We start from the raw sequence: 23665 nt of genomic DNA on the forward strand, positions 1-23665 counted from the left end.
TTTCTTTTCCCAAAGCGAATGTTATGGAATGCAGCCTGTTGCTGATAATTTAGTTGGTTTCTTCTGTGTGGTGCTTGGTGTACTTTCTCATCATTTTTGTTTTTGTACGCCCCTCGCTGCTCCCCTCAGCTGGTTAAGGTCAATGACTCGCTGAGTCACAAGGAAGTGGCTGTTCATAGCTTCAGTCCTCAGTCTCTGCTGAGCAAGCTGATATATTGGAGCTACTATAAAGGATGCTACATTTGGGCTCTCTCTTCCCCCTGACCTGGGATGGGAAAAATCAAACGGGGAAAATCAAGCAGCTCCTGATTGGTATGCCCGAGAGCGCAAGTGTGGATGTCTGGTGAGAGCAGGGTCATGCTCAGCTGTGATTTCCCCATCAGTCAAACCTCCTGCTGCCCCGGTTCACTCTCTTTTCCCCCCCCCCCCCCCCCTCCCCCTCCCCAAAAAAGCGACCGCTTGGATGAGTTACATGAGGGTAACCATTGAACCGCGCAAGGAATCAACACTTTCAGATGGTAGGGTTTAAAAAAAATGAATTTTCTACTCTGCGATTTATCGTCCCCCTTAAAGTGACATTTTATTTTTATGTTTCTTTATGCTCTAACCTGTTAATTGTGAGGTTCCTTTGGGGAAAAGTAATTGCACAAATCACGTTTTTATTTCTTTCAATTTTTTAGTTAAAGATTGTTTTATTTGTTCTTGGGATATGGGTGTCAATGGCACGGCAGTTTTTTTTGCTCAACCCTAGTTGTCCTGAGGAGATGGTGGACCTTCTTGCATTTCGGGAGTCCTTGTGGTGATGTAGTAATACGCGCCCTCCTGTATGGGTCAGAGGCATGGACGATGTATAGAAGGCACCTCAAGTCGCTGGAGATATATCACCAACGATGTCTCCGCAAGATCCTGCAAATCCTCTGGGAGGACAAGCACACCAACGTCGGTGTCCTCGACCAGGCTAACATCCCCAGTATTGAAGCACTGACCACACTCGATCACCTTCGCTAGGCAGCCCACATAGTTTGCATGCCAGATACGAGACTCCCTAAGCAAATGCTTTTATGCGGAGCTCCTTCATGGTAAACAAGCCAAAGGAGGACAGCGGAAACATTATAAGGACACCCTCAAAGCCTCCCTGTTAAAGTGCGACATCACCACTGACACCTGGGAGACACTGGCCAAAGACCGCCTGAGATGGAGGAAGTGCATCCGGGAGGGCGTTGAGCTCTTTGAGTCTCAACGCAAAGAGCATGAAGAGGCCAAGCGCAGGCAGCGGAAGGAGCGCACGGCAAACCAGCCTCACCGACCCCTTCCCTCGACTAATGTCTGTCCCACCTGTAACAGGGTCTCGTATCGTACTTTCAGCCATCAAAGAACTCATTTTGGGAGTGGAAGCAAGTCGATTCCGAGGGACTGCCTATGATGATACCACAATGGCGTCAGGTAGCGAAGTCTAGCAAATTTGACCCAGCGCCGATAAAGGGACTGAATTATGTCACTGTGTGGATGATGTGTGGCTTGGAGGGAAAATCAGAGGTGATGCTATTCCCATGATATTGTTGCTCTTGTCCTTCTCGGTGGCAGAGGTCATGGGGCAGAGGCGCTGTTGAGGTAAATGAAAACTGTGGCTTTTCTGGCGAAGAATGTTTGTAAACAATGTCATCTTTCTTCCCCAGCCCCCCAATGACTTTGTTTTTCCTTGAATGTGGAGGCTTGGTGCAGACAGACAAGAAGCCGGCTCTGTCGAAAAGCTACCAGAAGCTGATGACCGAGATATGGCACAAGAATCGGTAAACTAGACAACAGTTACCACATACATTTTATATTAGACCCTGGAGTTAGTAGATCATTTTGGAGCACCTTACAATAGGGAGAGGGGAGGGTGCTGGGCAGATTGGGAGAGAGACTTTTTTTTTGTTAAGCATCTTTTGAAGGAGGGAAGTGAGGTAATGAGGTAGTGGTTTTGGAAGAGTTCCAAAATGACCTCCAATGGTGGAGCAAGGGTGTGGGAATGAACTGTAATTTAGAGGTTGTGGGCTCGGCTGTACAGCTGGAGCAGTTAATGACAAGTATTGGGAGAGCTACATCAATGCAGGTACTTTCTTTGGCTGCACATGTAGTTGCCAAAATTTATAAATACAGTCCCCACCACTTGAAACATCCACATTTAAAACGGGCCATCGCTTATATGGCGAAGTGACAACCATTGTATTTGCTTTATCATTAGGTTACCGGTTACAGCGTCTTAAGCACTCCATTTATTTGGGGCAGAAACAACTGTGCTTATGCACTAGTTTGCATCTCATTATCATTAAAGCGCCCCAAGGCGCTTCACTAGAGTATTATAAGACCCAAAATTTGACACTGAGCCACATAAGGAGAAATTAGGCCAGGTGACTAAAAGCTTGATCAAAGAGGTAGATTTTAAGGAGTGTCTTAAACGACAAAATAGAGGTAGAGAGGTTTCGGCAGGGTGTTCTAGAGCTTGGGGCCTAGGCAACAGAAGGCCACCAATGGTTGAGCGATTATAATCTGGAATGCTCAAGAGGGTAGAAATAGAGGAGCACAGATATCTCGTTGGCCGGGGGGGAGGGGGGGGGGGGGGGCTGAAGGAGATTACAAAGATGGGGAGGAGCTAGGCCATTGAGGAATTTGAAAACGAGGATGAAAAATTTTGAAATCGAGACGTTGCTTAACCGGGAGCCAATTTAGGTCAGCGAGCACAGGGGTGATGGGTGAATGGGACTTGGTGCGAGTTGGGACATGGGCAGCCGAGTTTTGGATGACCAAGTTTACGTAGGGTGGAATGTGGGAGGCTAACCAGGAGTGTGTTGGAATAGTCAAGTCTAGAGGTAACAAAGGTATGAATGAGGGTTTCAGCAGCGGATGAGCTGAGGCTGGGGCGGAGACTGCCGATCTTACGGAGGTGGAAATAGTTATGCCGCAGATATGTGGTCGGAAGTTCATTTCAGGGTCAAGTATGACAGCAGGGTTGCAAACAGTGTGGTTCAACCTCAGACAGAAGTTATGGACTGGGATGGAGTCAGTGGCTAGAGAACTGAGTTCGTGGCAGGGACCAAAAACAATGACTTTGGTCTTCACAATATTTAATTGGAGAAAATCTCTGCTCACCCAGAACTGGATGTCTGTGTTCGGTGAACGAGTTAGAGTTGTGTGTGTACCCCTCACTGGGTCTTGCTGCGATGCAGTACCTGCGAATGGCTTGTTTTTGAATGCCCTCGGGTTCAGCAGTAAACGGGCTCATTCAGGGAGCAGCAATGCTGATGAGCGACAACAGCATTCTTGTTACGTATCGCTAACTGTAACACTAATTGTATTCTGGCCATCGTGTATAACGGGCAAATAGAGTTCACACAAAAGCACCCGCCATAAGCGGTGGGCCTGCATATATATAAACTAACCAATGTTGTTTCCTAATGTTTTTCCATGATTGTTTCTCCAGCCCCAGCTACGTTGTGCCTACAAGTCTGTTCCAAGGAATTAAAACTGTGAATCCAATGTTTCGGGGGTATTCTCAACAGGTGAGAGTTTTATCACGAGGGTTTTTTCACTAAACTTTTTATGGTTATTGAATAGAAATTGAAAATGTTCAATTACAATATATTTAACCTATTTGAAAGGAACAAAATCTTTAGTTAACCCTCTTTGGATAAAGACAGTGTGTAACTGAGGCATGGAGACCAGGAAGGTGCCCGTTTCGGTTTCATGTTGGCACTGAGTTAGCTAGTCTTAATCAGGCGATCAAATAGTTAGTAGCCCAAACTATGATCAAATGATCCTCATCAGTCAGTACCTCATACAAGGGCCCTTAAATTCCGGTCGAGCTCTTCCCGCGGGCAAACGACAGACAAAGAGAAAAAAGATGCGCACTTAACTGTTGCTGCTGTGCCTGTTGGAACTTCCGAGCCTGAGACCTCTTGTGACTGCGCGTCGCAGCGCGTGCACGTGGGGACATGTGCAGGCCAGGATCTGGAGACAGCAGCCAATCAGATGTAGTATAGATTCTCATTCATAGGAATTCTGTAAGTCCAGAACTCCTATTACGATGAATGAGAAGCGCTTCCCTTCCCCCCCCCCCCACTCCCAAAACACAATTTAAAAAAAATAGAAAATAAGCTACATATTTAACATTCATTTAAATTAAAGTTGTTATAAAAAGATACATTTTCCCGACTTTTTAAAATGTTTTTTTTAAATTAAGCCTTAAAATAAACTTGCCGTAGTGGAGGGTTTTTAACAATAAAATGTGTTTTTATAACTTTATTTAAAATGTTTTTGTGTATTTTTAAACACTTGCGCCTGTAAAAGTAGGCTATATGCCTGCTTTTTCAGGCGCAAGATTTTAAACGACATTTGCAGGGCAAGATATTCGTAAAGATCGGAAATCTTGCCTGCAAGTGTCTTCGCTCCCGAGATACGGAGGATCTGTCAAGCCAGAAACTTGACAGATCGGAAAAGCCGGTTTTCAGCCCGTGCGCACACTGAAAACCGGCTTTTCCGATGCCTTCCCAGGTCCGTAGAAACTTCATACGGACCCGGGACATCGGAATTTCAGGGCCATTATGATCAAACCACTTTCAGCTCACTGCTTCATCACCCAAAACTCACCAACATCACCGAAATGTATTCTAGCTTATCATCCGAAAATTATTACCCCCAAGTTTACCCCAAGCTGCTTTCTAAAATTGAATTCTACCAGCCACCCTGCTCCCTTACACTGTCACTTCACCTGTACAGCCATTACTTCAGCGCTAGTCACTTTGATCTTGGTCACTATTTCACCACTTCACAAATGGTCGTGACTCCTTTGGGGCTGAAATCTGTGGTTAAAAACAGCCCCATCAAGTGTAGTAAGCACAGCTGCATTGTGCACCTGCCGCTTTTGTCTGTAGTTTAATTCCATGGTAATACCAGACCCTGGTACAGGCAGCCATGTGCTGCAGTGGCCTTTTTAATGCGGCTGATGAGTTCGAGGTGCCACTGTGCATTGCAAATGAACATGCTACTCAAGGGAGCTAAGATTACAAAGGAGAGGTAGTTTATGCTTCAGGATGCCTCGAGTAGAATCTCATCTGGAGTACTGTGTTCGGTTTTGGGCACAGAACCTCGGGAAGGATATATTGGCCTTGGAAGGGGTGCAGCGCAGATTCACCAGAATGATACCAAGGCTTAGAGAGTTAAATTATGAGGACGGGTTGCATAAACTTGGCTTGTATTCCCTTGAATATGGAAGATTGAGGGTTGGTCCGATTGAGGTGTTTAAAATGTTAAAAGGATTCGATGAGGTTAGTAGACCTTAGTAAATAAATGATTTCCTCGGGTGGGGGAATTGACAATGGGACTTAATCCTAACAGCGCTAGGCCATTGAGGAGAGACCTCAGGAAACACATTTTCACACACAGGGTAGTAGAAATCTGGAACACTCATTCAAATGGCTGTGGAGGCTGGGGCAATTGGAGCTTTCAATACTGAGATATAGATTTTTAAGTTAAGGGTATCCAGGGATATGGATCAAAGGCGGGTAAATGGAATTGAGATATCGATCACCAATGATCTTATATAGCGGAGCAGGCTCGAGAAGCTAAATGGCCTACTCCTGTTCCTATGTTCCTACATGAAACTATCTGTGGCATAGCTTTGTGTCCCTCTTAGGTTTGTTGTAGGTTGGGTGCAATTTGTTGCAACAGTTTTGTATTTAGCAAGTAATAATGTACACAAATGTTTAACAGTAACAGTCTAAATAAATGTCTATTTTATTCCATTAAAGGTTAACATTTTAAATTGACTGACTGGAATATATAGAACAAGCAGCTTCTGTTAGAATTTTGAATAGCTGTTGCTAGTTGGTTGTTGTATAGACTTAAACAATGGTTCTGACTTGCCAAAAGTTAATTAAGATACTGTTATCTCGCTTTCCCAGGATGCCCAAGAGTTTCTGCGTTGTTTGATGGATCAACTTCACGAGGAGTTGAAGGAACAAGTTATGGAACAGATTGAAGATTCTTTGTGTGTAACCATGGAAGAGCACATGGAAGAAGAAAACCTGTCAGATAATGAATTTCAGTCGTGTGATTCATGTGCTGGCAGCGACAAGGCTGATGCTGAGACCAACTCGAAGATGTTGACAGAAGACCGAACGGAGGCAGAGCTGCTAGTGCATGAGGAAGTGAAGAATCGAGGATCAGCTAAAGGCTGGCAACGAGAGAGGAGTTTGCTACATAAGCTTTATAGGCCCAACTCGGGAGATGATTTGGATAAAGACATGGACACTTCAGGTGCTGATCAAATGGTAGACAGTCATGGGACAGTCAAAGTGCAGATACAAGGCAGGTTGCCAGGTAACCGGGGGTGTACTTGTCTACATTGTGTGGATTTGATCATATTCTCCTATTTACTCAAAGCAGTTCTTAATCTTTCATTTAAAGTTGTATAACCCTACCACTAATAACTAGAGGATACATGATAGTGAGGGAGATGACTAGGGTTTCTGGTTTCTACTGTTTAATGTTTATTTTGTTAAATTTGAATATATATATATATATATATATTTATATAATCGTTGCTCAGTTTGCTGACATGAGGTTTAGCAAACAGTAAAATACTTCAGGAAGACATAGAGGTTCGTGGAATGGGTAGGCAGGTGGTAGATGCAAAATAAGGTAGATAAGTGTGTGGTAGTGCGCTTTGTGAAAACCAGGAATGGGAGTATATTCTCAGTTTTTTTTTTAAATACTGAAGTGTGTGCAAGAACAGAGACTTGGGGGTTTAAATACCTAATGTCCTGAACATGCAAGTGTGGCCTGATGAAACTGTAGCACAAGCCAGTGGCATAGAGTACAAGAGGGGGAAAAAAATGCTAAACGTATGCCAAACGTTGGTTAGGTCACAGCCAGAGTATGGTGTGCAATTTTGAGCACCCCTTTGTAGAAATATAGAAACATAGAAAATAGGTGCAGGAGTAGGCCATTCGGCCTTTCGAGCCTGCACCGCCATTCAATGAGTTCATGGTTGAACATGCAACTTCAGTACCCCATTCCTGCTTTCTCGCCATACCCCTTGATCCCCCTAGTAGTAAGGACTACATCTAACTCCTTGAATATATTTAGTGAATTGGCCTCAACAACTTTCTGTGGTAGAGAATTCCACAGGTTCACCACTCTCTGGGTGAAGAAGTTTCTCCTCATCTCGGTCCTAAATGGCTTACCCCTTATCCTTAGACTGTGACCCCTGGTTCTAGACTTCCCCAACATTGGGTACATCCTTCCTGCATCCAACCTGTCAAAACCCGTCAGAATTTTAAACGTTTCTATGAGATCCCCTCTCATTCGTCTGAACTCCAGTGACATTGTATTATAGCCAGAATGTGTTCAGTATAGAGTCATCAAGGTGATGCAAGGGGTGGGAAACTATGGCCATGAGAAGAAACGTGTGAAATTGGAACTATTTCTACTGGAGCAGAGAGGGTTTAAATAAGATTTAATAAAGGTTTTTAAGAGTTTTGATCGTGAATAAGAAAAGACTGTTTCCTCGGGGAGTCAGTTATTGAAAGTGAGGAGTGGTTTCTTTACAGAGAGGGCTTTCACAGCACGGAATGCTTTGTCACTGAGTAGTTGGGGCAGAGAGTATTGCATCTTTTAAAGGAAAAGTGGATAAATATTAGAAGCAGATGAAGATAGAGGTCGATGGGGGGGCAGAGAAGGGCAGTAGACTGATGTGACTAGCTGAATAACCTCCTCTGTGCTATAAACTTTCATGCCTCAACACTGAACGAATGTTCAGTGCTGATAACAGGATTGCAAATTAGATGAAGCTGCAGTGTTTGTGGCTGTTTTTTTTAGTGGAATGCTGACTTTGTGAGGCTGCAGGTTGAGTTCAAGGTTGTTGCTGAATGCTTAGTTAATGTGCAACATTTTGTGCAGCTTACCCACTGAGCACTGAAACGTACAAGGAACTGAATCTAAACTGAGTAAGTGTGGGTTGGTAAAGCCAATAGCGGTTTGAGTTTTATAAAGCGAGGCATAGAGTAGAAGAGTTTTTTTTTTTAATTGTACAAAATGTTAAGTTAGGCCACAGCTGGTGTTCTGTGCACAGTTTTGAGTGCCCCATTGTAGAAAGGGCATTAGAGCCATAGAGAGTGTAGAGTCACCAAGATGATACCAAGGATAGTTAACTAGATACTCCCTATGACAGAATTCCATGTTGCGGAATAGTTAGTGTGGAATTTTATTTATAAATGTTTTATATGTTCTATATTCCTGATTTCTCTTTTGCAGTTTTAAATTTCATAAAAGCTCGTTTACAAATTTGTGGGAGATTTTTGGGTCAGGTTGGCATGGATGCAGGATTGGGGATGCCCAAAGGTGCATTGGGGTACTGTTGGAGTTTAATCAGATAAAAGCATACCTCTTACAAACACAATACTGCTGTAGATTCCTGCTGCTTAACGAGCTGGAACCACTCTGCCCATTAAAGCATTGGCTTGCAGGGCTAAGTATGGAAGAGAATCCCAGCTTCCAGTGATGCGTCTACCTTTCCAGGTGTTGTATTGATGCCTTTTGGTTTATACTGGAGTTCCTAGGTCGGATCTGTATTCATGGGTGGAGCTGATCTGATGAAATTTTGAGTGAGTAATAGGCAAGGATTTGGGTTATTGACGTATCTTGGTTAGGGTTTCTATTTTAATGGCGTAGCCAAGTGTTGCATATTTGATATTTGCGGCCAATTTATTTTCATTAAGAATTGAACTGATGGTCAGGTCAGAGTCTGTGTCTGGATGAAATATTTAATGTGGTCTATTCTTGATTTTTAAGAACATAAGAACATAATAATTAGGAACAGGAGTAGGCCAGCTAGCCCCTCGAGCCTGCTCCGCCATTCAATAAGATCATGGCTGATCTGGCCGTGGACTCAGCTCCACTTACCCGCCCGCTCCCCGTAACCCTTAATTCCCTTATTGGTTAAAAATCTATCTATCTGTGATTTGAATACATTCAGTGAGCTAGCCTCAACTGCTTCCTTGGGCAGAGAATTCCACAGATTCACAACCCTCTGGGAGAAGAAATTCCTTCTCAATTCGGTTTTAAATTGGCTCCCCTGTATTTTGAGGTTGTGCCCCCTAGTTCTAGTCTCTCTTACCAGTGGAAACAACCTCTCTGCCTCTATCTTGTCTATCCCTTTCATGATTTTAAATGTTTCTATAAGATCACCCCTCATCCTTCTGAACTCCAACGAGTAAAGACCCAGTTTACTCAATCTATCATCTTAAGGTGACCCCCTCATCTCCGGAATCAGCCTCGTGAATCGTCTCTGTACCCCCTCCAAAGCCAGTATATCCTTCCTTAAGTAAGGTGACCAAAACTGCACTCAGTACTCCAGGTGCGGCCTTACCAATACCCTATACAGTTGGAGCAGGACCTCCCTGCTTTTGTACTCCATCCCTCTCACAATGAAGGCCAACATTCCATTCGCCTTCCTGATTACCTGCAAACTAACTTTTTGGGATTCATGCACAAGGACCCCCAGGTCCCTCTGCACCTCAGCATGTTGTAATTTCTCCCCATTCAAATAATATTCCCTTTTACTGTTTTTTTTTTTTTCCCCCCAAGGTGGATGACCTCACACTTTCCGACATTGTACTCCATCTGCCAAACCTTAGTCTATTCGCTTAACCTATCCAAATCTCTTTGCAGCCTCTCTGTGTCCTCTACACAACCCGCTTTCCCACTAATCTTAGTGTCATCTGCAAATTTTGTTACACTGCACTCTGTCCCCTCTTCCAGGTCATCTATGTATATTGTAAACAGTTGTGGTCCCAACACCGCTCCCTGTGGCACACCACTAACCATAGATTTCCAACCCGAAAAGGACCCATTTATCCCGACTCTCTGCTTTCTGTTAGCCAGCCAATTCTCGATCCGTTCTAATACATTTCCTCTGACTCCGCGTACCTTTATCTTCTGCAGTGACCTTTTGTGTGGCACCTTATCGAATGCCTTTTGGAAATCTAAATACACCACATTCATCGGTACACCTCTATCCACCATGCTCGTTATATCCTCAAAGAATTCCAGTAAATTAGTTAAACATGATTTCCCCTTCATGAATCCATGTTGCGTCTGCTTGATTGCACTATTCCTATCTAGATGTCCCGCTATTTCTTCCTTAATGATAGTTTCAAGCATTTTCCCCACTACAGATGTTAAACTAACCGGCCTATAGTTACCTGCCTTTTGTCTGCCCCCTTTTTAAAATCTTTTGTGGCCTCCCTTCCAGAAATTTACCGGAGTATGTTTCGCGCTGCTAAGCATCTGGTGTAGAGCCTCGGCCGCTAGCAGCACGGAGAGATGAATTGGGTGCAGAAGTGCTGACCTCTAGACTAATTCTCCGATCCGTGCTCCCGCAAACGAGGCCCTGAGCCCGGAAGGCAACAAATTCACATGGCAGACTGGTCACGAAAGTGGCATGTTGGATCCAAAATTGGCTCAAGGGCAGGAAGCAGAGGGTAATGGTTGATGGGTGTTTTTATGACTGATGGGCTATTTTCAGTGGGGTTCTGCAGGACTCAGTACTAGGTACCTTGCTTTTTGTGGTATATATCAATGATCTCGACTTGAATATAGGGGGTATGATTAAGAAGTTTGCAGATGATACTAAAATCAGCTGTGTGGTTGATAATGAAGAAGAAAGCTGTAGACTGTAGGAAGATATCAATCAACTGGTCAGGTGAGCAGAACAGTGTCAAATGGAATTCAATCCGGAGAAGTGTGAGGTAATGCATTTGGGGAGGGCTAACAAGGAAAGGGAATACACATTAAATGGTAGGACAATGAGAAGGATAGAGGAACAAAAGGACCTTGGAGTGCATATACACAGATGTCTGTAGGTAGCAGGCCAGGTAGATAAGGCCTATGGAATGCTTGCCTTTATTAGCTGAGGTATAGAATACAAGAGCAGGAAGGTTATGCTTAACTGTATAAAATACAAGTTAGGCCACAGCTAGAATACTGCGTGCAGTTCTGATCACTGCATTACAGGAAGGACGTGATTGCACTGGAGAGGGTACAGAGGAGATTTATGAGGATGTTGTCGGGAGTGGAGAATCTTAGCTATGAGGACGGATTGGATAGACTGGGTTTATTTTCCTTGGAACAGAGGAGGCTGAGGGGAAACCTAATTGAGGTATATAAAATTGAGGGGCCTAGATATAGTGGATAGAAAGGGCCCATTTCACTTAGAAGAGGAGTCAGCAACCAGGGGGCATAGATTTAAAGTAATTGTTAGGTTTTGAGCCTAGAGGGTTGTGGGGGTCTGGAACTCACTGCCTGAAAGAGTGGTAAAGGCAGTAACCTTCACATTTTAAAAAAAATACTTAGATGTGCACATGAAGTGCTGTAACCTGCAGGGCTACGGACCTAGAGCTGGAAAGTGGGGTTAGGCTGGATAGCCTCTTGGCCAGCACGGGTACATCAGGTCAAAATGGCCTCCTTCTGCGCTGTAAATTTCTATGATCCTACGATGGTTTAAATAAGATTCATGCCAAAACCGTGCGCATCTTTGTTCAGATGAGTCTGACCTGATGACCGAATGAATAAGGCCAGAGAATGCGGAGTCAGGCGGCAAGTAGCAGATTGGATAGCTAGCTAGCCTCAAGACAAAGGAGAGAGTAAAGGGTAGGTAGCTATTCACAGTGGCAGAAGGTAGGTTGTAGTGTTTCACAAGGATCAGTGCTGGGACCACTGTTGCTCACAATTTATATTAACGATTTAGACTTTGGATTGCTAAATTTGTGGATGACACCAAATTGGGTGGGGTGGGGGATAGACAATACTGAGGAGGACTGCACCAAATTACAGCAGGACATTAATAAACTTGCAGAATGGGCATATAATTGCCAAATGAAGTTCAACACACAAATGTGAGGTATTCCATTTTGGTAGGAAAAATAGTGAGGTCACTTATTACTTAGAGGGCGAGAGTCTGGTTGAGGTAGAGAAACAAAGGAATATACAAATCGCTAAAAGTAGTGACCAGAGTTAACCAGGCCATAAAAAAGCAAAACCCAGCACACTGGTTTATTTCTAGAGGTATAGAATTGAAAAGTAGTGAAGTTATGCTAAACTTGTATCGAACCTTGGTTAAACCACACTTGGAGTACTGCATACAGTTCTGGTCACCATATTATAAAAAGGATATAGGGGCACTGGAGAGGGTGCAGAGAAGATTTACAAGTAGGATACCAGAAATGTGAGGGTATATCTATCAGGAAAGGATGAGCAGGCTGAGTCTCTCTTCGCTTGAAAAAAAGAAAGCAGAGGGGTGACCTAATAGAGGTCTTTAAAATTGTGAAAGGTTTTGATGTAGATACAGAGAGAATGTTTCCACTTATGGGGAAGAGCATAACTAGAGGTCATCAATATCAACAACTTAAATGGGAAATTCAGAAAGAACCTCTTTACCCAGAGAGTGGTGAGAATGTGAAACTCGCTACCACTGAGTAGTTGAGGCAAATAATATGGATGCATTTAAGGGGAGGCTAGACAAGCATATGAGGGAGAAGGGAATAGAGAATTATGCTGATTGAGTTCGATGAGGAAAGATGGAAGGAGGCTCGAGTGGAGCATAAATGCGCGACATGGGCCGAATGGCCTGTTTCTGTCCCGTATATCCTGTGTAATCCTATGTAATCTGACCTGTTCAGTGTCTTAGTATTTTGTTAATCCAGTCATGCGTGTCTAAGGCTGCAGTTGTACTGTTTTTTGATTTGCCGTTGAGCAGATCACAGCAAAACAACATTGATAATATAACTGAGTCAAGTCTGACAGTTTAGTTCTCAATTAAAATAAATTGCTTGTGAATTTCAAATGTGTAACACTTGGTTAATACTGCACTTAAATACAAACCCTAATCAAGAGCTGGAGGATGCATCAATAACCCTGTCTCTCTGCCAGTAACTGACTTTGGGAGCAATATTGCTCTCTGTACAGTCACACTCGCACGGGTTGGGCTTGATGGCGTATGGAGCACCACTCCAGTACTGTGTCAGTCTGGGTTTAGTAAACTGCAGAGTCAATTTCCTTGGTGTTTTTGTGTGGAGTTGCTCGAGCCCACTCTTTCAAAACATTTTAAATTTACTGGTCAGCTCTGCGTGCATCCTGCAGTATTAGTCTGGCTGCATTCACCCTGTGTGGTTATTGATCTCAGTCTAGTTATGTAATATTAACCACAGCCTTAAACACCATGTTGCCTCATTGACTTTCTTGGATTACTGCTGGGCAAACTGTTCATTTACTTCATATACCAGCAGTTGTGATTGTGTCTAAATAAGAATTGCTTCCCTCCTCTCACCCGGAATATTGATTTCAGAACCATTGAAGTTTCTGCACAATGTTTGGTAGTTCTTGCAAGTTTCAGATTAGCACAGGAGGTGGTTTTCCCCAAACTCACCTTCCCAGTGCTATTGCAACATCGCTACGCTAATCCATTTCCCTGCCCTATCTCTGTATCCTTTAATATTTTCTCTCTTTAAGGTGTTAATCAAAGTCCCTCTTAAATGTTCGGTTTGATTCAGTAGCCATTTGTAGTGATGCCCAAATGACTGCTGGCATCAAAAAGTTCTGACCTCCCCTTTAAACTTCTTGTACCAATCCTAACTTTATGCGGAAGTTATCTTTCACTATTTATCCACAAACACGCACATAATTTTGAACACTAATTTTAGATTCCTAACCACCTCCCTCACTGCCCAAGCTTTTCAAATCTCTCTCTCGCTTTTCTCCAACAGCACCTCCCAAACCTCCACCACTTAGAAGGACAAGGAAAGCAGGTTTTATGGGCTTACCATCTGCTCCAAGTTCCTCTGAGTCTCTCATAACTACAAGTTGCATTCATATAGTGCCTTTAACTTAGTAACATGGCCCAAGGTGTTTCAGAGGAGTGTTATGTGACGACGTTTGACACCGTAGCCACACAAGCAGATATTATGACGAGAGATCTGATTACCTTCACCACATGGACTGCAGTAGTTCACGAAGGCTCACCACCACCTTCAAAGAGCAACTAGAGATGGCCAATAAATGTAAGTGATGCCCATAATCCTGGAAATGAATTTCCTCTCATCCCTGATACCATTTTAGTAAACCTGTTGCCTTTTTTTTTCCTATGGCTTCAATATCCTTTCTATAATGGGCAGGCCACAACTGCGTACAGTACTCCTACTGTGGCCTAACCAGTTTCTTCTACAAATTTGTCCTTCTTTTTTTAAAAAAAAAACATTTTTTAAATAGCTTTTTCTAAAATTTGTGCTCTATATATAATTTGCTGCCCTTCAGTCTTTTTCCATCTGCTATCCTCCTTTAATGATATCTATCTATGCCAAGTGAATTATGTTCAACTGTATTTGCCACACATCAGCCCATCCCCTAACCTGCTCGGTCTTCCTACAGTGTCTCAATTCTTTGTTTTCCTGCCTCCTACCTTGGTATTGTCAACAAAAGTTTGATATTCATTCTTGGTATTCATTCTACACCCATGTCCATGTCGTTTAAGTACAACAAGCGCAAGCGGACCCAACACAGATTTATGGGGCATGGCACTGACTACATCATATAATAAAACTACTTTCAAGTTTTCTTTTATTTGTACAGTACAACTAACACACATTTTTCTTCCTTTTTAGAGGTTGCCTCTGATGTATCTATGCGCAGTCCCTCAAGACCTAGCAGTCCCATGTTCAATGAAAAGATGAACTCGAGGCTGTCCAGCAGTCCTCCCAGATCCACGTCTGTATGGGGAGGTCTTGTTTCCTCGCATAAAAAAGGTATGCTCTGCTATAGATTAGAGTTCAAAATTACCGCAGACATTATTCCCAGTGGGTAAGATCACTGTGGTGCTGTGGTACTGAGTCATAAAGACCTGAAGATTCCAAGTTGCATCTCTGGTCTGTACTGCATGAGCTGATTTCATCTGAGGCAGTAATTGGAGAGCTACAATTGTAATCAGTGCTCCTAGACTAGGTTTGGGATGAATGGGGTGGGGAGAGGAAATTAGTTCGGATTTCCACTTCTGCTTCATTGTCCCCTGCTGGAAATTGGTTGACAAAACGATCGGGCATGGCTGTGATGATCGGAGATCCTGCTAATGCTTGCTGAGGTTCGTGCATGAAGCCTGGCCACTTGAGTAAGGTACCCAAGAGCCGTTGGCACTCGTGGAACTGTACCCTAGCATGGTGTGTGTCACTTTGGGAAAGGAAGGGTGGCAATCAGTCATTTTCCCGTTAACCTGAGCGGGTTCTGCAGTATCTGATACAATTATTCTGATCAGTAGGTATTCTAACAGTGAGAATGGAGTAGTGTTTTGAACATGTATGTTTATTCTGAAATGATGCTCTAATGATTCTTGTGCTGCTGGGTGATAAAAAGGAAAAACATGATGGAATTAGATCATGGGCACGTGTGACCAACAGTACAACTATATTCTGTTTACTTGGAGCCAGTTTTTAAAAGGCTGGGGGGGGAATTGCAACTGCCTGGTTTTCAATTAGAAATCTTTGAAATTTTTTGCTCATTGCTAATGGATCATTTTTCTATTTGGGCACCCACCATCAGCACCAAGCTCTCCCACGTCAAGTATGCTGTGGTTTGATTGTGGTGTATAGCTCGCTCTACTTGGCCCTAACTTCAGCAGCTAACACACTGTTGCCCGCCACTGCTGCAATTTTCGATCCCCACACTTGGCATTCTGGGTAAGATTGCAAAATTAAATTCGAGGCAGTTTTATGCCGTGAGCCCGTGGAACTGGATCGAGACTGATCAAGCTTTTTTTCCACTGAGCCAGAGGAGACTTTCTTCCTATCCGTTGCTGCTGGATTTGAGCCCAGGTGCCGGAACTGATAGAAAAACGTTTCTGCCTCCCAGTCTCTCGGCAACGGTCCCTTTTATTACCCAACCAATGTAACTGGAGTAAAGTGTGAGGCTTTATTAGAATGTCCCATTCATAAAATCATTTGTTAATTAGAATTCCTTCCTAATGGCATTCTTTTCATGTTTGCTTTCTACTTTTATACTTTAGTTACCTCTTTCATGCCTCTTAAAAAGAGAAAGCAGGCAAAATACAGGAGTGTTATCTCTGACGTCTTTGACGGCACTATTGTGAGCTCGGTGCAGTGTTTGACCTGTGATCGGGTAAGTATACCACTTGTGGCCAATTCAAATATGACTTGCAGCCTAAATTTAGCTATATTGAATTAAGTAAATTTGGCTTTTGGTATATAGCCATTTAAAGCTCCGAGTTCTCTAGAATGACAAATGAACCATGTGCTTTTGTTTCCCCAGTTGTTTTTTGATTGTCGTATTGACACATGCTTGCACAAACTTGCATCCTCCTGCCAGCTTTTCAGTATATAGCCATTTAAAGCTCGGAGAGTTCTCCAAAAAGACACATCAACAGTGTGCTTTTTTTCCCCAGTCATGCTGTGTTGGGTTTTTTCCATCGTATTTAGCAATTACATGCATAAACTTGGATCCTCCTGCCAGCTTTTGGCCTTTCAGCACTTTTTTCAGCAAAGCGTAATGGAAATCTGGAATTCTGTTTCTCCCAAAAGCCTATGAATGCTGGGTCAATTGAAATTTTCAAGACTGAGACCAGTAGATTTTTGTTGTGCAATAGTAGAGGGATATGGATCAAAGGCAGATAAATGGAGTAGAGTTGTGAATCAGCCATGATCTAATTGAATGGCAGAACAAGCTCAAGGGGCTCAAGGGGCTGAATGGCCGCCTATGTTTGTAGAACGCCCAAACTGGATGCAATATTCTAACTGACCTAACCAGTGATTTGTATAGGTTTAGGTTTGCATCTTTTAATTTTGTACTTTGTGCCCCTATTGATATAACCTAGGATCACAAATGCTTTTTAAAAACAATTTACAACTTTATCACTTTACTTTACCCCTTGTCTGGTTTTCAGTTGCTGGAATCGCTGGCCAGCAACGCCCAAAGCTGGACTGTCCAGTTTGAAATTGGTCATTCCATCTCCTGGACTGGGGTACTGAAGTTGCATGATCAGTCATGATATTGAATGGTGGTGCAGGCCTACTCCTGCACCTATTTTCTATGTTACTATTCCTGCGAATAGCAATGGAGGCATTCTGCCTTCATGCTTGCAATCTTATTGGGTGCACTCCATATAAGAACATAAGAAATAGGAGCAGGAGTAGGCCATGCAGCCCCTCGAGCCTGCTCCGCTATTTAATACGATCATGGCTGATCCGATCATGGACTCTGGTCCACTTCCCTGCCCACTCCCCATAACCCTTTATTCCCTTATCGGTTAAGAAACTGTCTATCCTTGTCTTAAATTTATTCAATAACCCAGCTTCCACAGCTCTCTGAGGCAGCGGATTCCACAGATTTACAACACAGAGGGAATTCCTCCTCAACTTAGTTTTAAATGGGCAGCCCCTTATTCTAAGGTTCTGCCCACTAGTTCTAGTCTCCCCTATCAGTGGAAACAACCTCTCTGCATTTACCTTGTCAAGCTCCCTCATAATCTTATACGATTTGATAAGATCACCTCTCATTCTTCTGAATTCCAATGAGTAGAGGCCCAACTTCCTCAACCTTTCCTCATAAGTCAACCCCCTCATCTCCGGAATCAACCTCGTGAACCTTCTCTGAACTACCTCCAAAGCAAGTATATCCTTTCTTAAATATGGAAACTAAAACTGTATGCAGTATTCCAGGTGTGGCCTCACCAATACCCTGTATAACTAGCAAGACTTCCCTGCTTTTATATTCCATCCCCTTTGCAATAAAGGCCAAAGATTCCATTGGCCTTCCTGCTCACTTGCTGTACCTGCATACTATCCTTTTTTTCATGCACCAGGTCCTGCTGTGCTGCAGCACTTTGCAATTTTTCTCCATTTTAAATAATAACTTGCTCTTTGATTTTTTTTCTGCCAAAGTTCATGATCTCACACTTTCCAACATTATACTCCATCTGCCAAATTTTTGCCCACTCACTTCGCCTGTCTGTCCTTTTGCAGATTTTTTGTGTCCTCCTCACACATTGTTTTTCCTCCCATCTTTGTATCGTCAGCAAACTTGACTACATTACACTCAGTCCCTTCTTCCAAGTCGTTAATATAAATTGTAAATAGTTAGGGTCCCAGCACTGATCCCTCCGGCACCCCACTAGTTACTGATAGCCAACCCGAGAATGAACCATTTATCCCGACTCTCTTTTCTGTTAGTTAGCCAATCCGCTATCCATACTAATATTACCCCCAACCCCGTGAACTTTTATCTTGCGCAGTAACCTTTTATGTGGCACCTTGTCAAATGCCTTCTGGAAGTCCAATATACAGGTACAATGTCCCAAATCCGGAACTCCAAAAACCAGACATTGTGCGCATAGCTGATGGAGTCATCCGGGAATCTGTAATTATTGTCCGAAAACCGGACATTTTTGAGGCAAAACCCAAAATCCAGTCAAGGATTCCAGATTTCAGAGTTGATTTTCTTGTTTGAAATCTGGAATCCTCAACCGAATCCGTGCTGGATTTTGGGTTTTGCCCGATTTCGGATTTCGCCACTCAAAACCAGTCACGGATTCGGTCGAGGATTCTGGATTTCAGACTATTGATTTTCTTCTCTGAAATCTGGAAAAACCCAAAAACCGGAACTGACTCTGTCCCGAGGATTCCAGTCTTTCGACCTATACTCAGGACATCTTAAGTTCTGTGAGCTAAAAAGTGGGTGCTCATGTAAACCGCATGCAATCCCATCTTGCTGATAGTACAGAAATATCCTGCATCTGCTTTAATTAGAAGAACTGGATTTAGTTTACCAAGCCAATTATTGTCCTTGGCTAGACTAGGCTGAATTTAAAATCTTGTTGGACTTATTGGGTAATTCCTGCCTGAGAAATAATCTTAGATTGTGCTAGGCCAAACCAAGTGGTGGTGCAGCCTGCTAAAGATTGCCCATAATCTGGGAGCAACTGGATCTCATTACTCACCGGGTGGTTAGAGTGGTGATTGAGGTGACTTAACAGTGATAGAGTTAGGGTTTGAGAGATCCTGATAGTGTGCTCCAGAGAGAGAGTGCACTGTATATAATGTGCTTGTGGGTCAGCTAAACCAAGGGACTTGATGCATGATATATACAGTTACCACGTGTGCTGTGATTTGCTGCCCAATTTTGCATAGAGTCATTGAATCAGAGAAAATGCTGGTTTCTAAGCAGGTATGACTAATAAGTTATTTGCCCGAGGGATTGTTTGACGCTGATGTAGAAACTGCTTGTGGGAGGGAAGTGTTTGATTGCTCAACATAGTCATTCTTCTGCTTACCACACAATCTACAGGGAATTATTTTTGTTAATTTTATCCTATTTAGTGTATAATGTTCCCTTTTTTATATTTTTTAAAACCCAGGTACATGTTGCATTAAAGATGGGAAAAGGAGTGTATTATATGTGGGGGGAAATTAGTTGCGATATAAATCATGAAATTATAAACTTTAGTACTGAGTGTGAATGCTATCCATTAGCAGCTCCTCTTTGCATTACTATTTAGCATATTTGGCTGGCCACTGCCTGCTCTTCTTCCACTCAGACTGGAGAAACTCGAAGTTCAAAGCCATGAACACCTGACAGTTGAATTTGTTTTGATTGCCCTATAAAGGGGCTCTCCTCTCTAAGCTGTACCAGTACTGATGAGCAGTCTGTGACCAGAATGTTAACCTGTCTCTCTTGGTGACTGGCAGTCCTGATGTATAATTGCAGCATTTGCTTGTTTCATATTTTCAGCGTTTGCTCTTAATTTTTTTAAATCTCTGGTCTTTTCTGCTTGTGCTTTTGCCTGTAGGTGTCCACCACTTTGGAGACATTTCAGGATCTCTCTCTGCCTATCCCAGGTAAAGAAGACCTGGCCAAGCTGCATTCCTCGAGTCACCAAATGTCCTTGGTGAAAGCAGGGTCTTGCGGTGAGGCATACACTCCACAAGGTTGGATAGCGTACGTCATGGAATACATTAAGAGGTGCATGTCGACCTTTTTTGGGGGGTGGTTTATTGCATTTTTCCATTAAAGCTGCTTTCCTCCTGTGAGAGCAAAGCTGTTGCAGCCTTTTCAAATCTATAATATTTCGGTGTTTGTTGTCTTCTGTGTTCCTAGTTGGTTCTGGGGTCCTGTAGTCTCCTTGCAGGATTGTCTGGCTGCCTTTTTTGCTAGAGATGAACTCAAAGGTGAGTAAGGATCCTGTGTACAATGAAAATACTTTTTATAGTGGCAGGGAAAAAGTGTGGGGTGGCCATACTGGTCTCTGCATGTTGCATTAAAAGGGAAAATCACTAACTTTGTTCAGCTTCAAGCTGTCTTCTAAATCAACTATGTCAACAGCAAATGTGTTGTACTATATTACAAAGAATATGTTGTAAATTGGCAGCAGCATGTGTTTATATTACAAGTGGGCTAGTGTATAAAAATACTGTCTAGTGTGGTACTACAGGCCAGAAAGTTGACTGGTCAGTTCCGGTTTTGTGCTGATCCATTCAAGGAGGAACTAGATGAGATCTAGCTGAGATGCAATCAACCTTTGTGCCTCTGGGCTCAGGCTGGGAAATAAAGATCTGTCTGGTTTATTCCTGCCACTTGTTGTCCAGAGATTCCTGGTGGAAAGTATGCAAGTGCATACGTATACGTCCGGTAAAGGCAGGGCTAAGCTCACTATGACACCCCACGGCCAAATAACCTGCCAACTCTTGCAGTCAAGGCTGCCATTTATGGGGCCGTGTCAGAAGCATTCATTGATATAGAATCCCGCAGGGGTGCCCGCGGGAGGGGAAATGTAGAATCATATATATAAGAACATAAGAGTTAGGAACAGGAGTAGGCCATCTAGCCCCTCGAGCCTGCTCCACCATTCAACAAGATCATGGCTGATCTGGCCGTGGACTCAGCTTCACTTACCCGCCCGCTCCCCGTAACCCTTAATTTCCTTATTGGTTAAAAATCTATCTATCTGTGATTTGAATACATTCAATGAGCTAGCCTCAACTGCTTCCTTGGGCAGAGAATTCCACAGATTCACAACCCTCTGGGAGAAGAAATTCCTTCTCGACTCGGTTTTAAATTGGCTCCCCCGTATTTTGGGGCTGTGCCCCCTAGTTCTAGTCTCCCCAACCAATGGAAACAACCTCTCTGCCTCTATCTTGTCTATCCCTTTCATTATTTTAAATGTTTCGATATGATCACCCCTCATCCTTCTGAACTCCAATGAGTAAAGACCCATTCTACTCAATCTATCATTATAAGGTAACCCTCTCATCTCCAGAATCAACCTAGTGAATCGTCTTTGTACCCCCTCCAAAGCTAGTATATCTTTTCTTAAGTAAGGTGACCAAAACTGCACGCAGTACTCTAGGTGCAGCCTCACCAACACCTTATACAGTTGCAGCAGGATCTCCCTGCTTTTGTACTCCATCCCTCTCGCAATGAAGGCCAACATTCCATTCGGCTTCCTGATTGCCTGCTGCACCTGCAAACTAACTTTTTGGGATTCATGCACAAGGACCCCCAGGTCCCTCTGCACCTCAGCATGTTGTAATTTCTCCCCATTCAAATAATATTCCCTTTTACTGTTTTTTTTCCAAGGTGGATGACCTCACATTTTCCGACATTGTATTCCATCTGCCAAACCTTAGCCCATTCGCTTAACCTATCTAAATCTCTTTGCAGCCTCTGTGTCCTCTACACAACCTGCTTTCCCACTAATCTTTGTCATCTGCAAATTTTGTTACACTGAACTCTGTTCCCTCTTCCAGGTCATCTATGTATATTGTAAACAGTTGTGGTCCCAGCACCGATCCCTGTGGCACACCACTAACCACCGATTTCCAACCCGAAAAGGACCCATTTATCCTGACACTCTGTTTTCTGTTAGCCAGCCAATTCTCGATCCATGCTAATACATTTCCTCTGACTCCGCGTACCTCTATCTTCTGCAGTAACCTTTTGTGTGGCACCTTATCGAATGCCTTTTGGAAATCTAAATACACCACATCCATCGGTACACCACATCCATCGGTACACCTCTATCCACCATGCTCGTTATATCCTCAAAGAATTCCAGTAAATTAGTTAAACATGATTTCCCCTTCATGAATCCATGTTGCGTCTGCTTGATTGCACTATTCCTATCTAGATGTCCCGCTAATGATAGCTTCAAGCATTTTCCCCATTACAGATGTTAAACTAACCGGCCTATAGTTACCTGCCTTTTGTCTGTCCCCTTTTTTAAACCGAGGTGTTACATTAGCTGCTTTCCAATCCACTGGTACCTCCCCAGAGTCCAGAGAATTTTGGTAGATTATAACGAATGCATCTGCTATAACTTCCACCATCTCTTTGAATACCCTGGGATGCATTTCATCAGGACCAGGGGACTTGTCTACCTTGAGTCCCATTGGCCTGTCCAGCATTACCCGCCTAGTGATAGTGATTGTCTCAAGGTCCTCCCTTCCCACATTCCCGTGACCAGCAATTTTTGGCACGGTTTTTGTGTCTTCCATTGTGAAGACCGAAGCAAAATAATTGTTTAAGGTCTCAGCCATTTCCACATTTCCCATTATTAAATCCCCCTTCTCATCTTCTAAGGGACCAACATTTACTTTAGTCACTCTTTTCCGTTTTATATACCGGTAAAAGCTTTTACTATCTTTTTTATGTTTATTTTCGTAATCTATCTTTCCTTTCTTTATTGCTTTCTTAGTCATTCTTTGCTGTCGTTTAAAATTTTCCCAATCTTCTAGTTTCCCACTAACCTTGGCCACCTTATACGCATTGGTTTTTAATTTGATACTCTCCTTTATTTCCTTAGTTATCCACGGCTGGTTATCCCTTCTCTTACTGCCCTTCTTTTTCACTGGAATATATTTTTGTTGAGCACTATGAAAGAGCTCCTTAAAAGTCCTCCACTGTTCCTCAATTGTGCCACCGTTTAGTCTGTGTACTTTAGCCAACTCTGCCCTCATCCCACTGTCGTCCCCTTTGTTTAAGCATAGTACGCTCGTTTGAGACACTACTTCCTCACCCTCAATCTGTATTACAAATTCAACCATACTGTGATCATTCATTCCGACAGGATCTTTTACTAGGAGATCGTTTATTATTCCTGTCTCATGACACAGGACCAGATCTAAGATAGCTTGCTCCCTTGTAGGTTCTGTAACATACTGTTCTTAAAATGCATACGGGATTGTTTTTTTATGAATTCCTCCTCCAGGCTACCCCGTGCGATTTGATTTGACCAATCGATATGTAGGTTAAAATCCCCCATGATTACTGCCGTTCCTTTTTCACGTGCCTCCATTATTCCCTTGATTATTGCCCGCCCCACCGTGAAGTTATTATTTGGGGGCCTATAAACTACGCCCACCAGTGACTTTTTCCCCTTACTATCTCTAATCTCCACCCACAATGATTCAACATTTTGTTCATTAGAGCCAATATCGTCTCTCACAACTGCCCTGATATCATCCTTTATTAACAAAGCTAGCCCACCTCCTTTCCCTTCTTGTCTATCTTTCTGAATTGCAAGATACCCCAGTATGTTTAATTCCCAGTCTTGGCCCCCCTGCAACCACGTTTC

General features: G+C 43.1%; 1 protein-coding gene across 1 annotated transcript in view; it reads left to right on the forward strand.

The window, feature by feature from the left end:
• The window catches only part of usp33 (ubiquitin specific peptidase 33), a 99812-nt gene that overhangs the window by 35122 nt on the left and 41025 nt on the right, over positions 1-23665 (forward strand). The window contains exons 8-14 of the mRNA XM_070886538.1: positions 1677-1790; positions 3464-3542; positions 5943-6360; positions 14697-14837; positions 16088-16200; positions 19883-20055; positions 20191-20261. Coding sequence (XP_070742639.1) covers positions 1677-1790; positions 3464-3542; positions 5943-6360; positions 14697-14837; positions 16088-16200; positions 19883-20055; positions 20191-20261 — 1109 coding nt within the window. The remainder of the gene's footprint in view (positions 1-1676; positions 1791-3463; positions 3543-5942; positions 6361-14696; positions 14838-16087; positions 16201-19882; positions 20056-20190; positions 20262-23665) is intronic.

The sequence above is a fragment of the Pristiophorus japonicus genome, chromosome 8 (genome assembly GCF_044704955.1).
Source record: "Pristiophorus japonicus isolate sPriJap1 chromosome 8, sPriJap1.hap1, whole genome shotgun sequence".
In the NCBI taxonomy this organism is placed as follows: Eukaryota; Metazoa; Chordata; class Chondrichthyes; family Pristiophoridae; genus Pristiophorus; species Pristiophorus japonicus.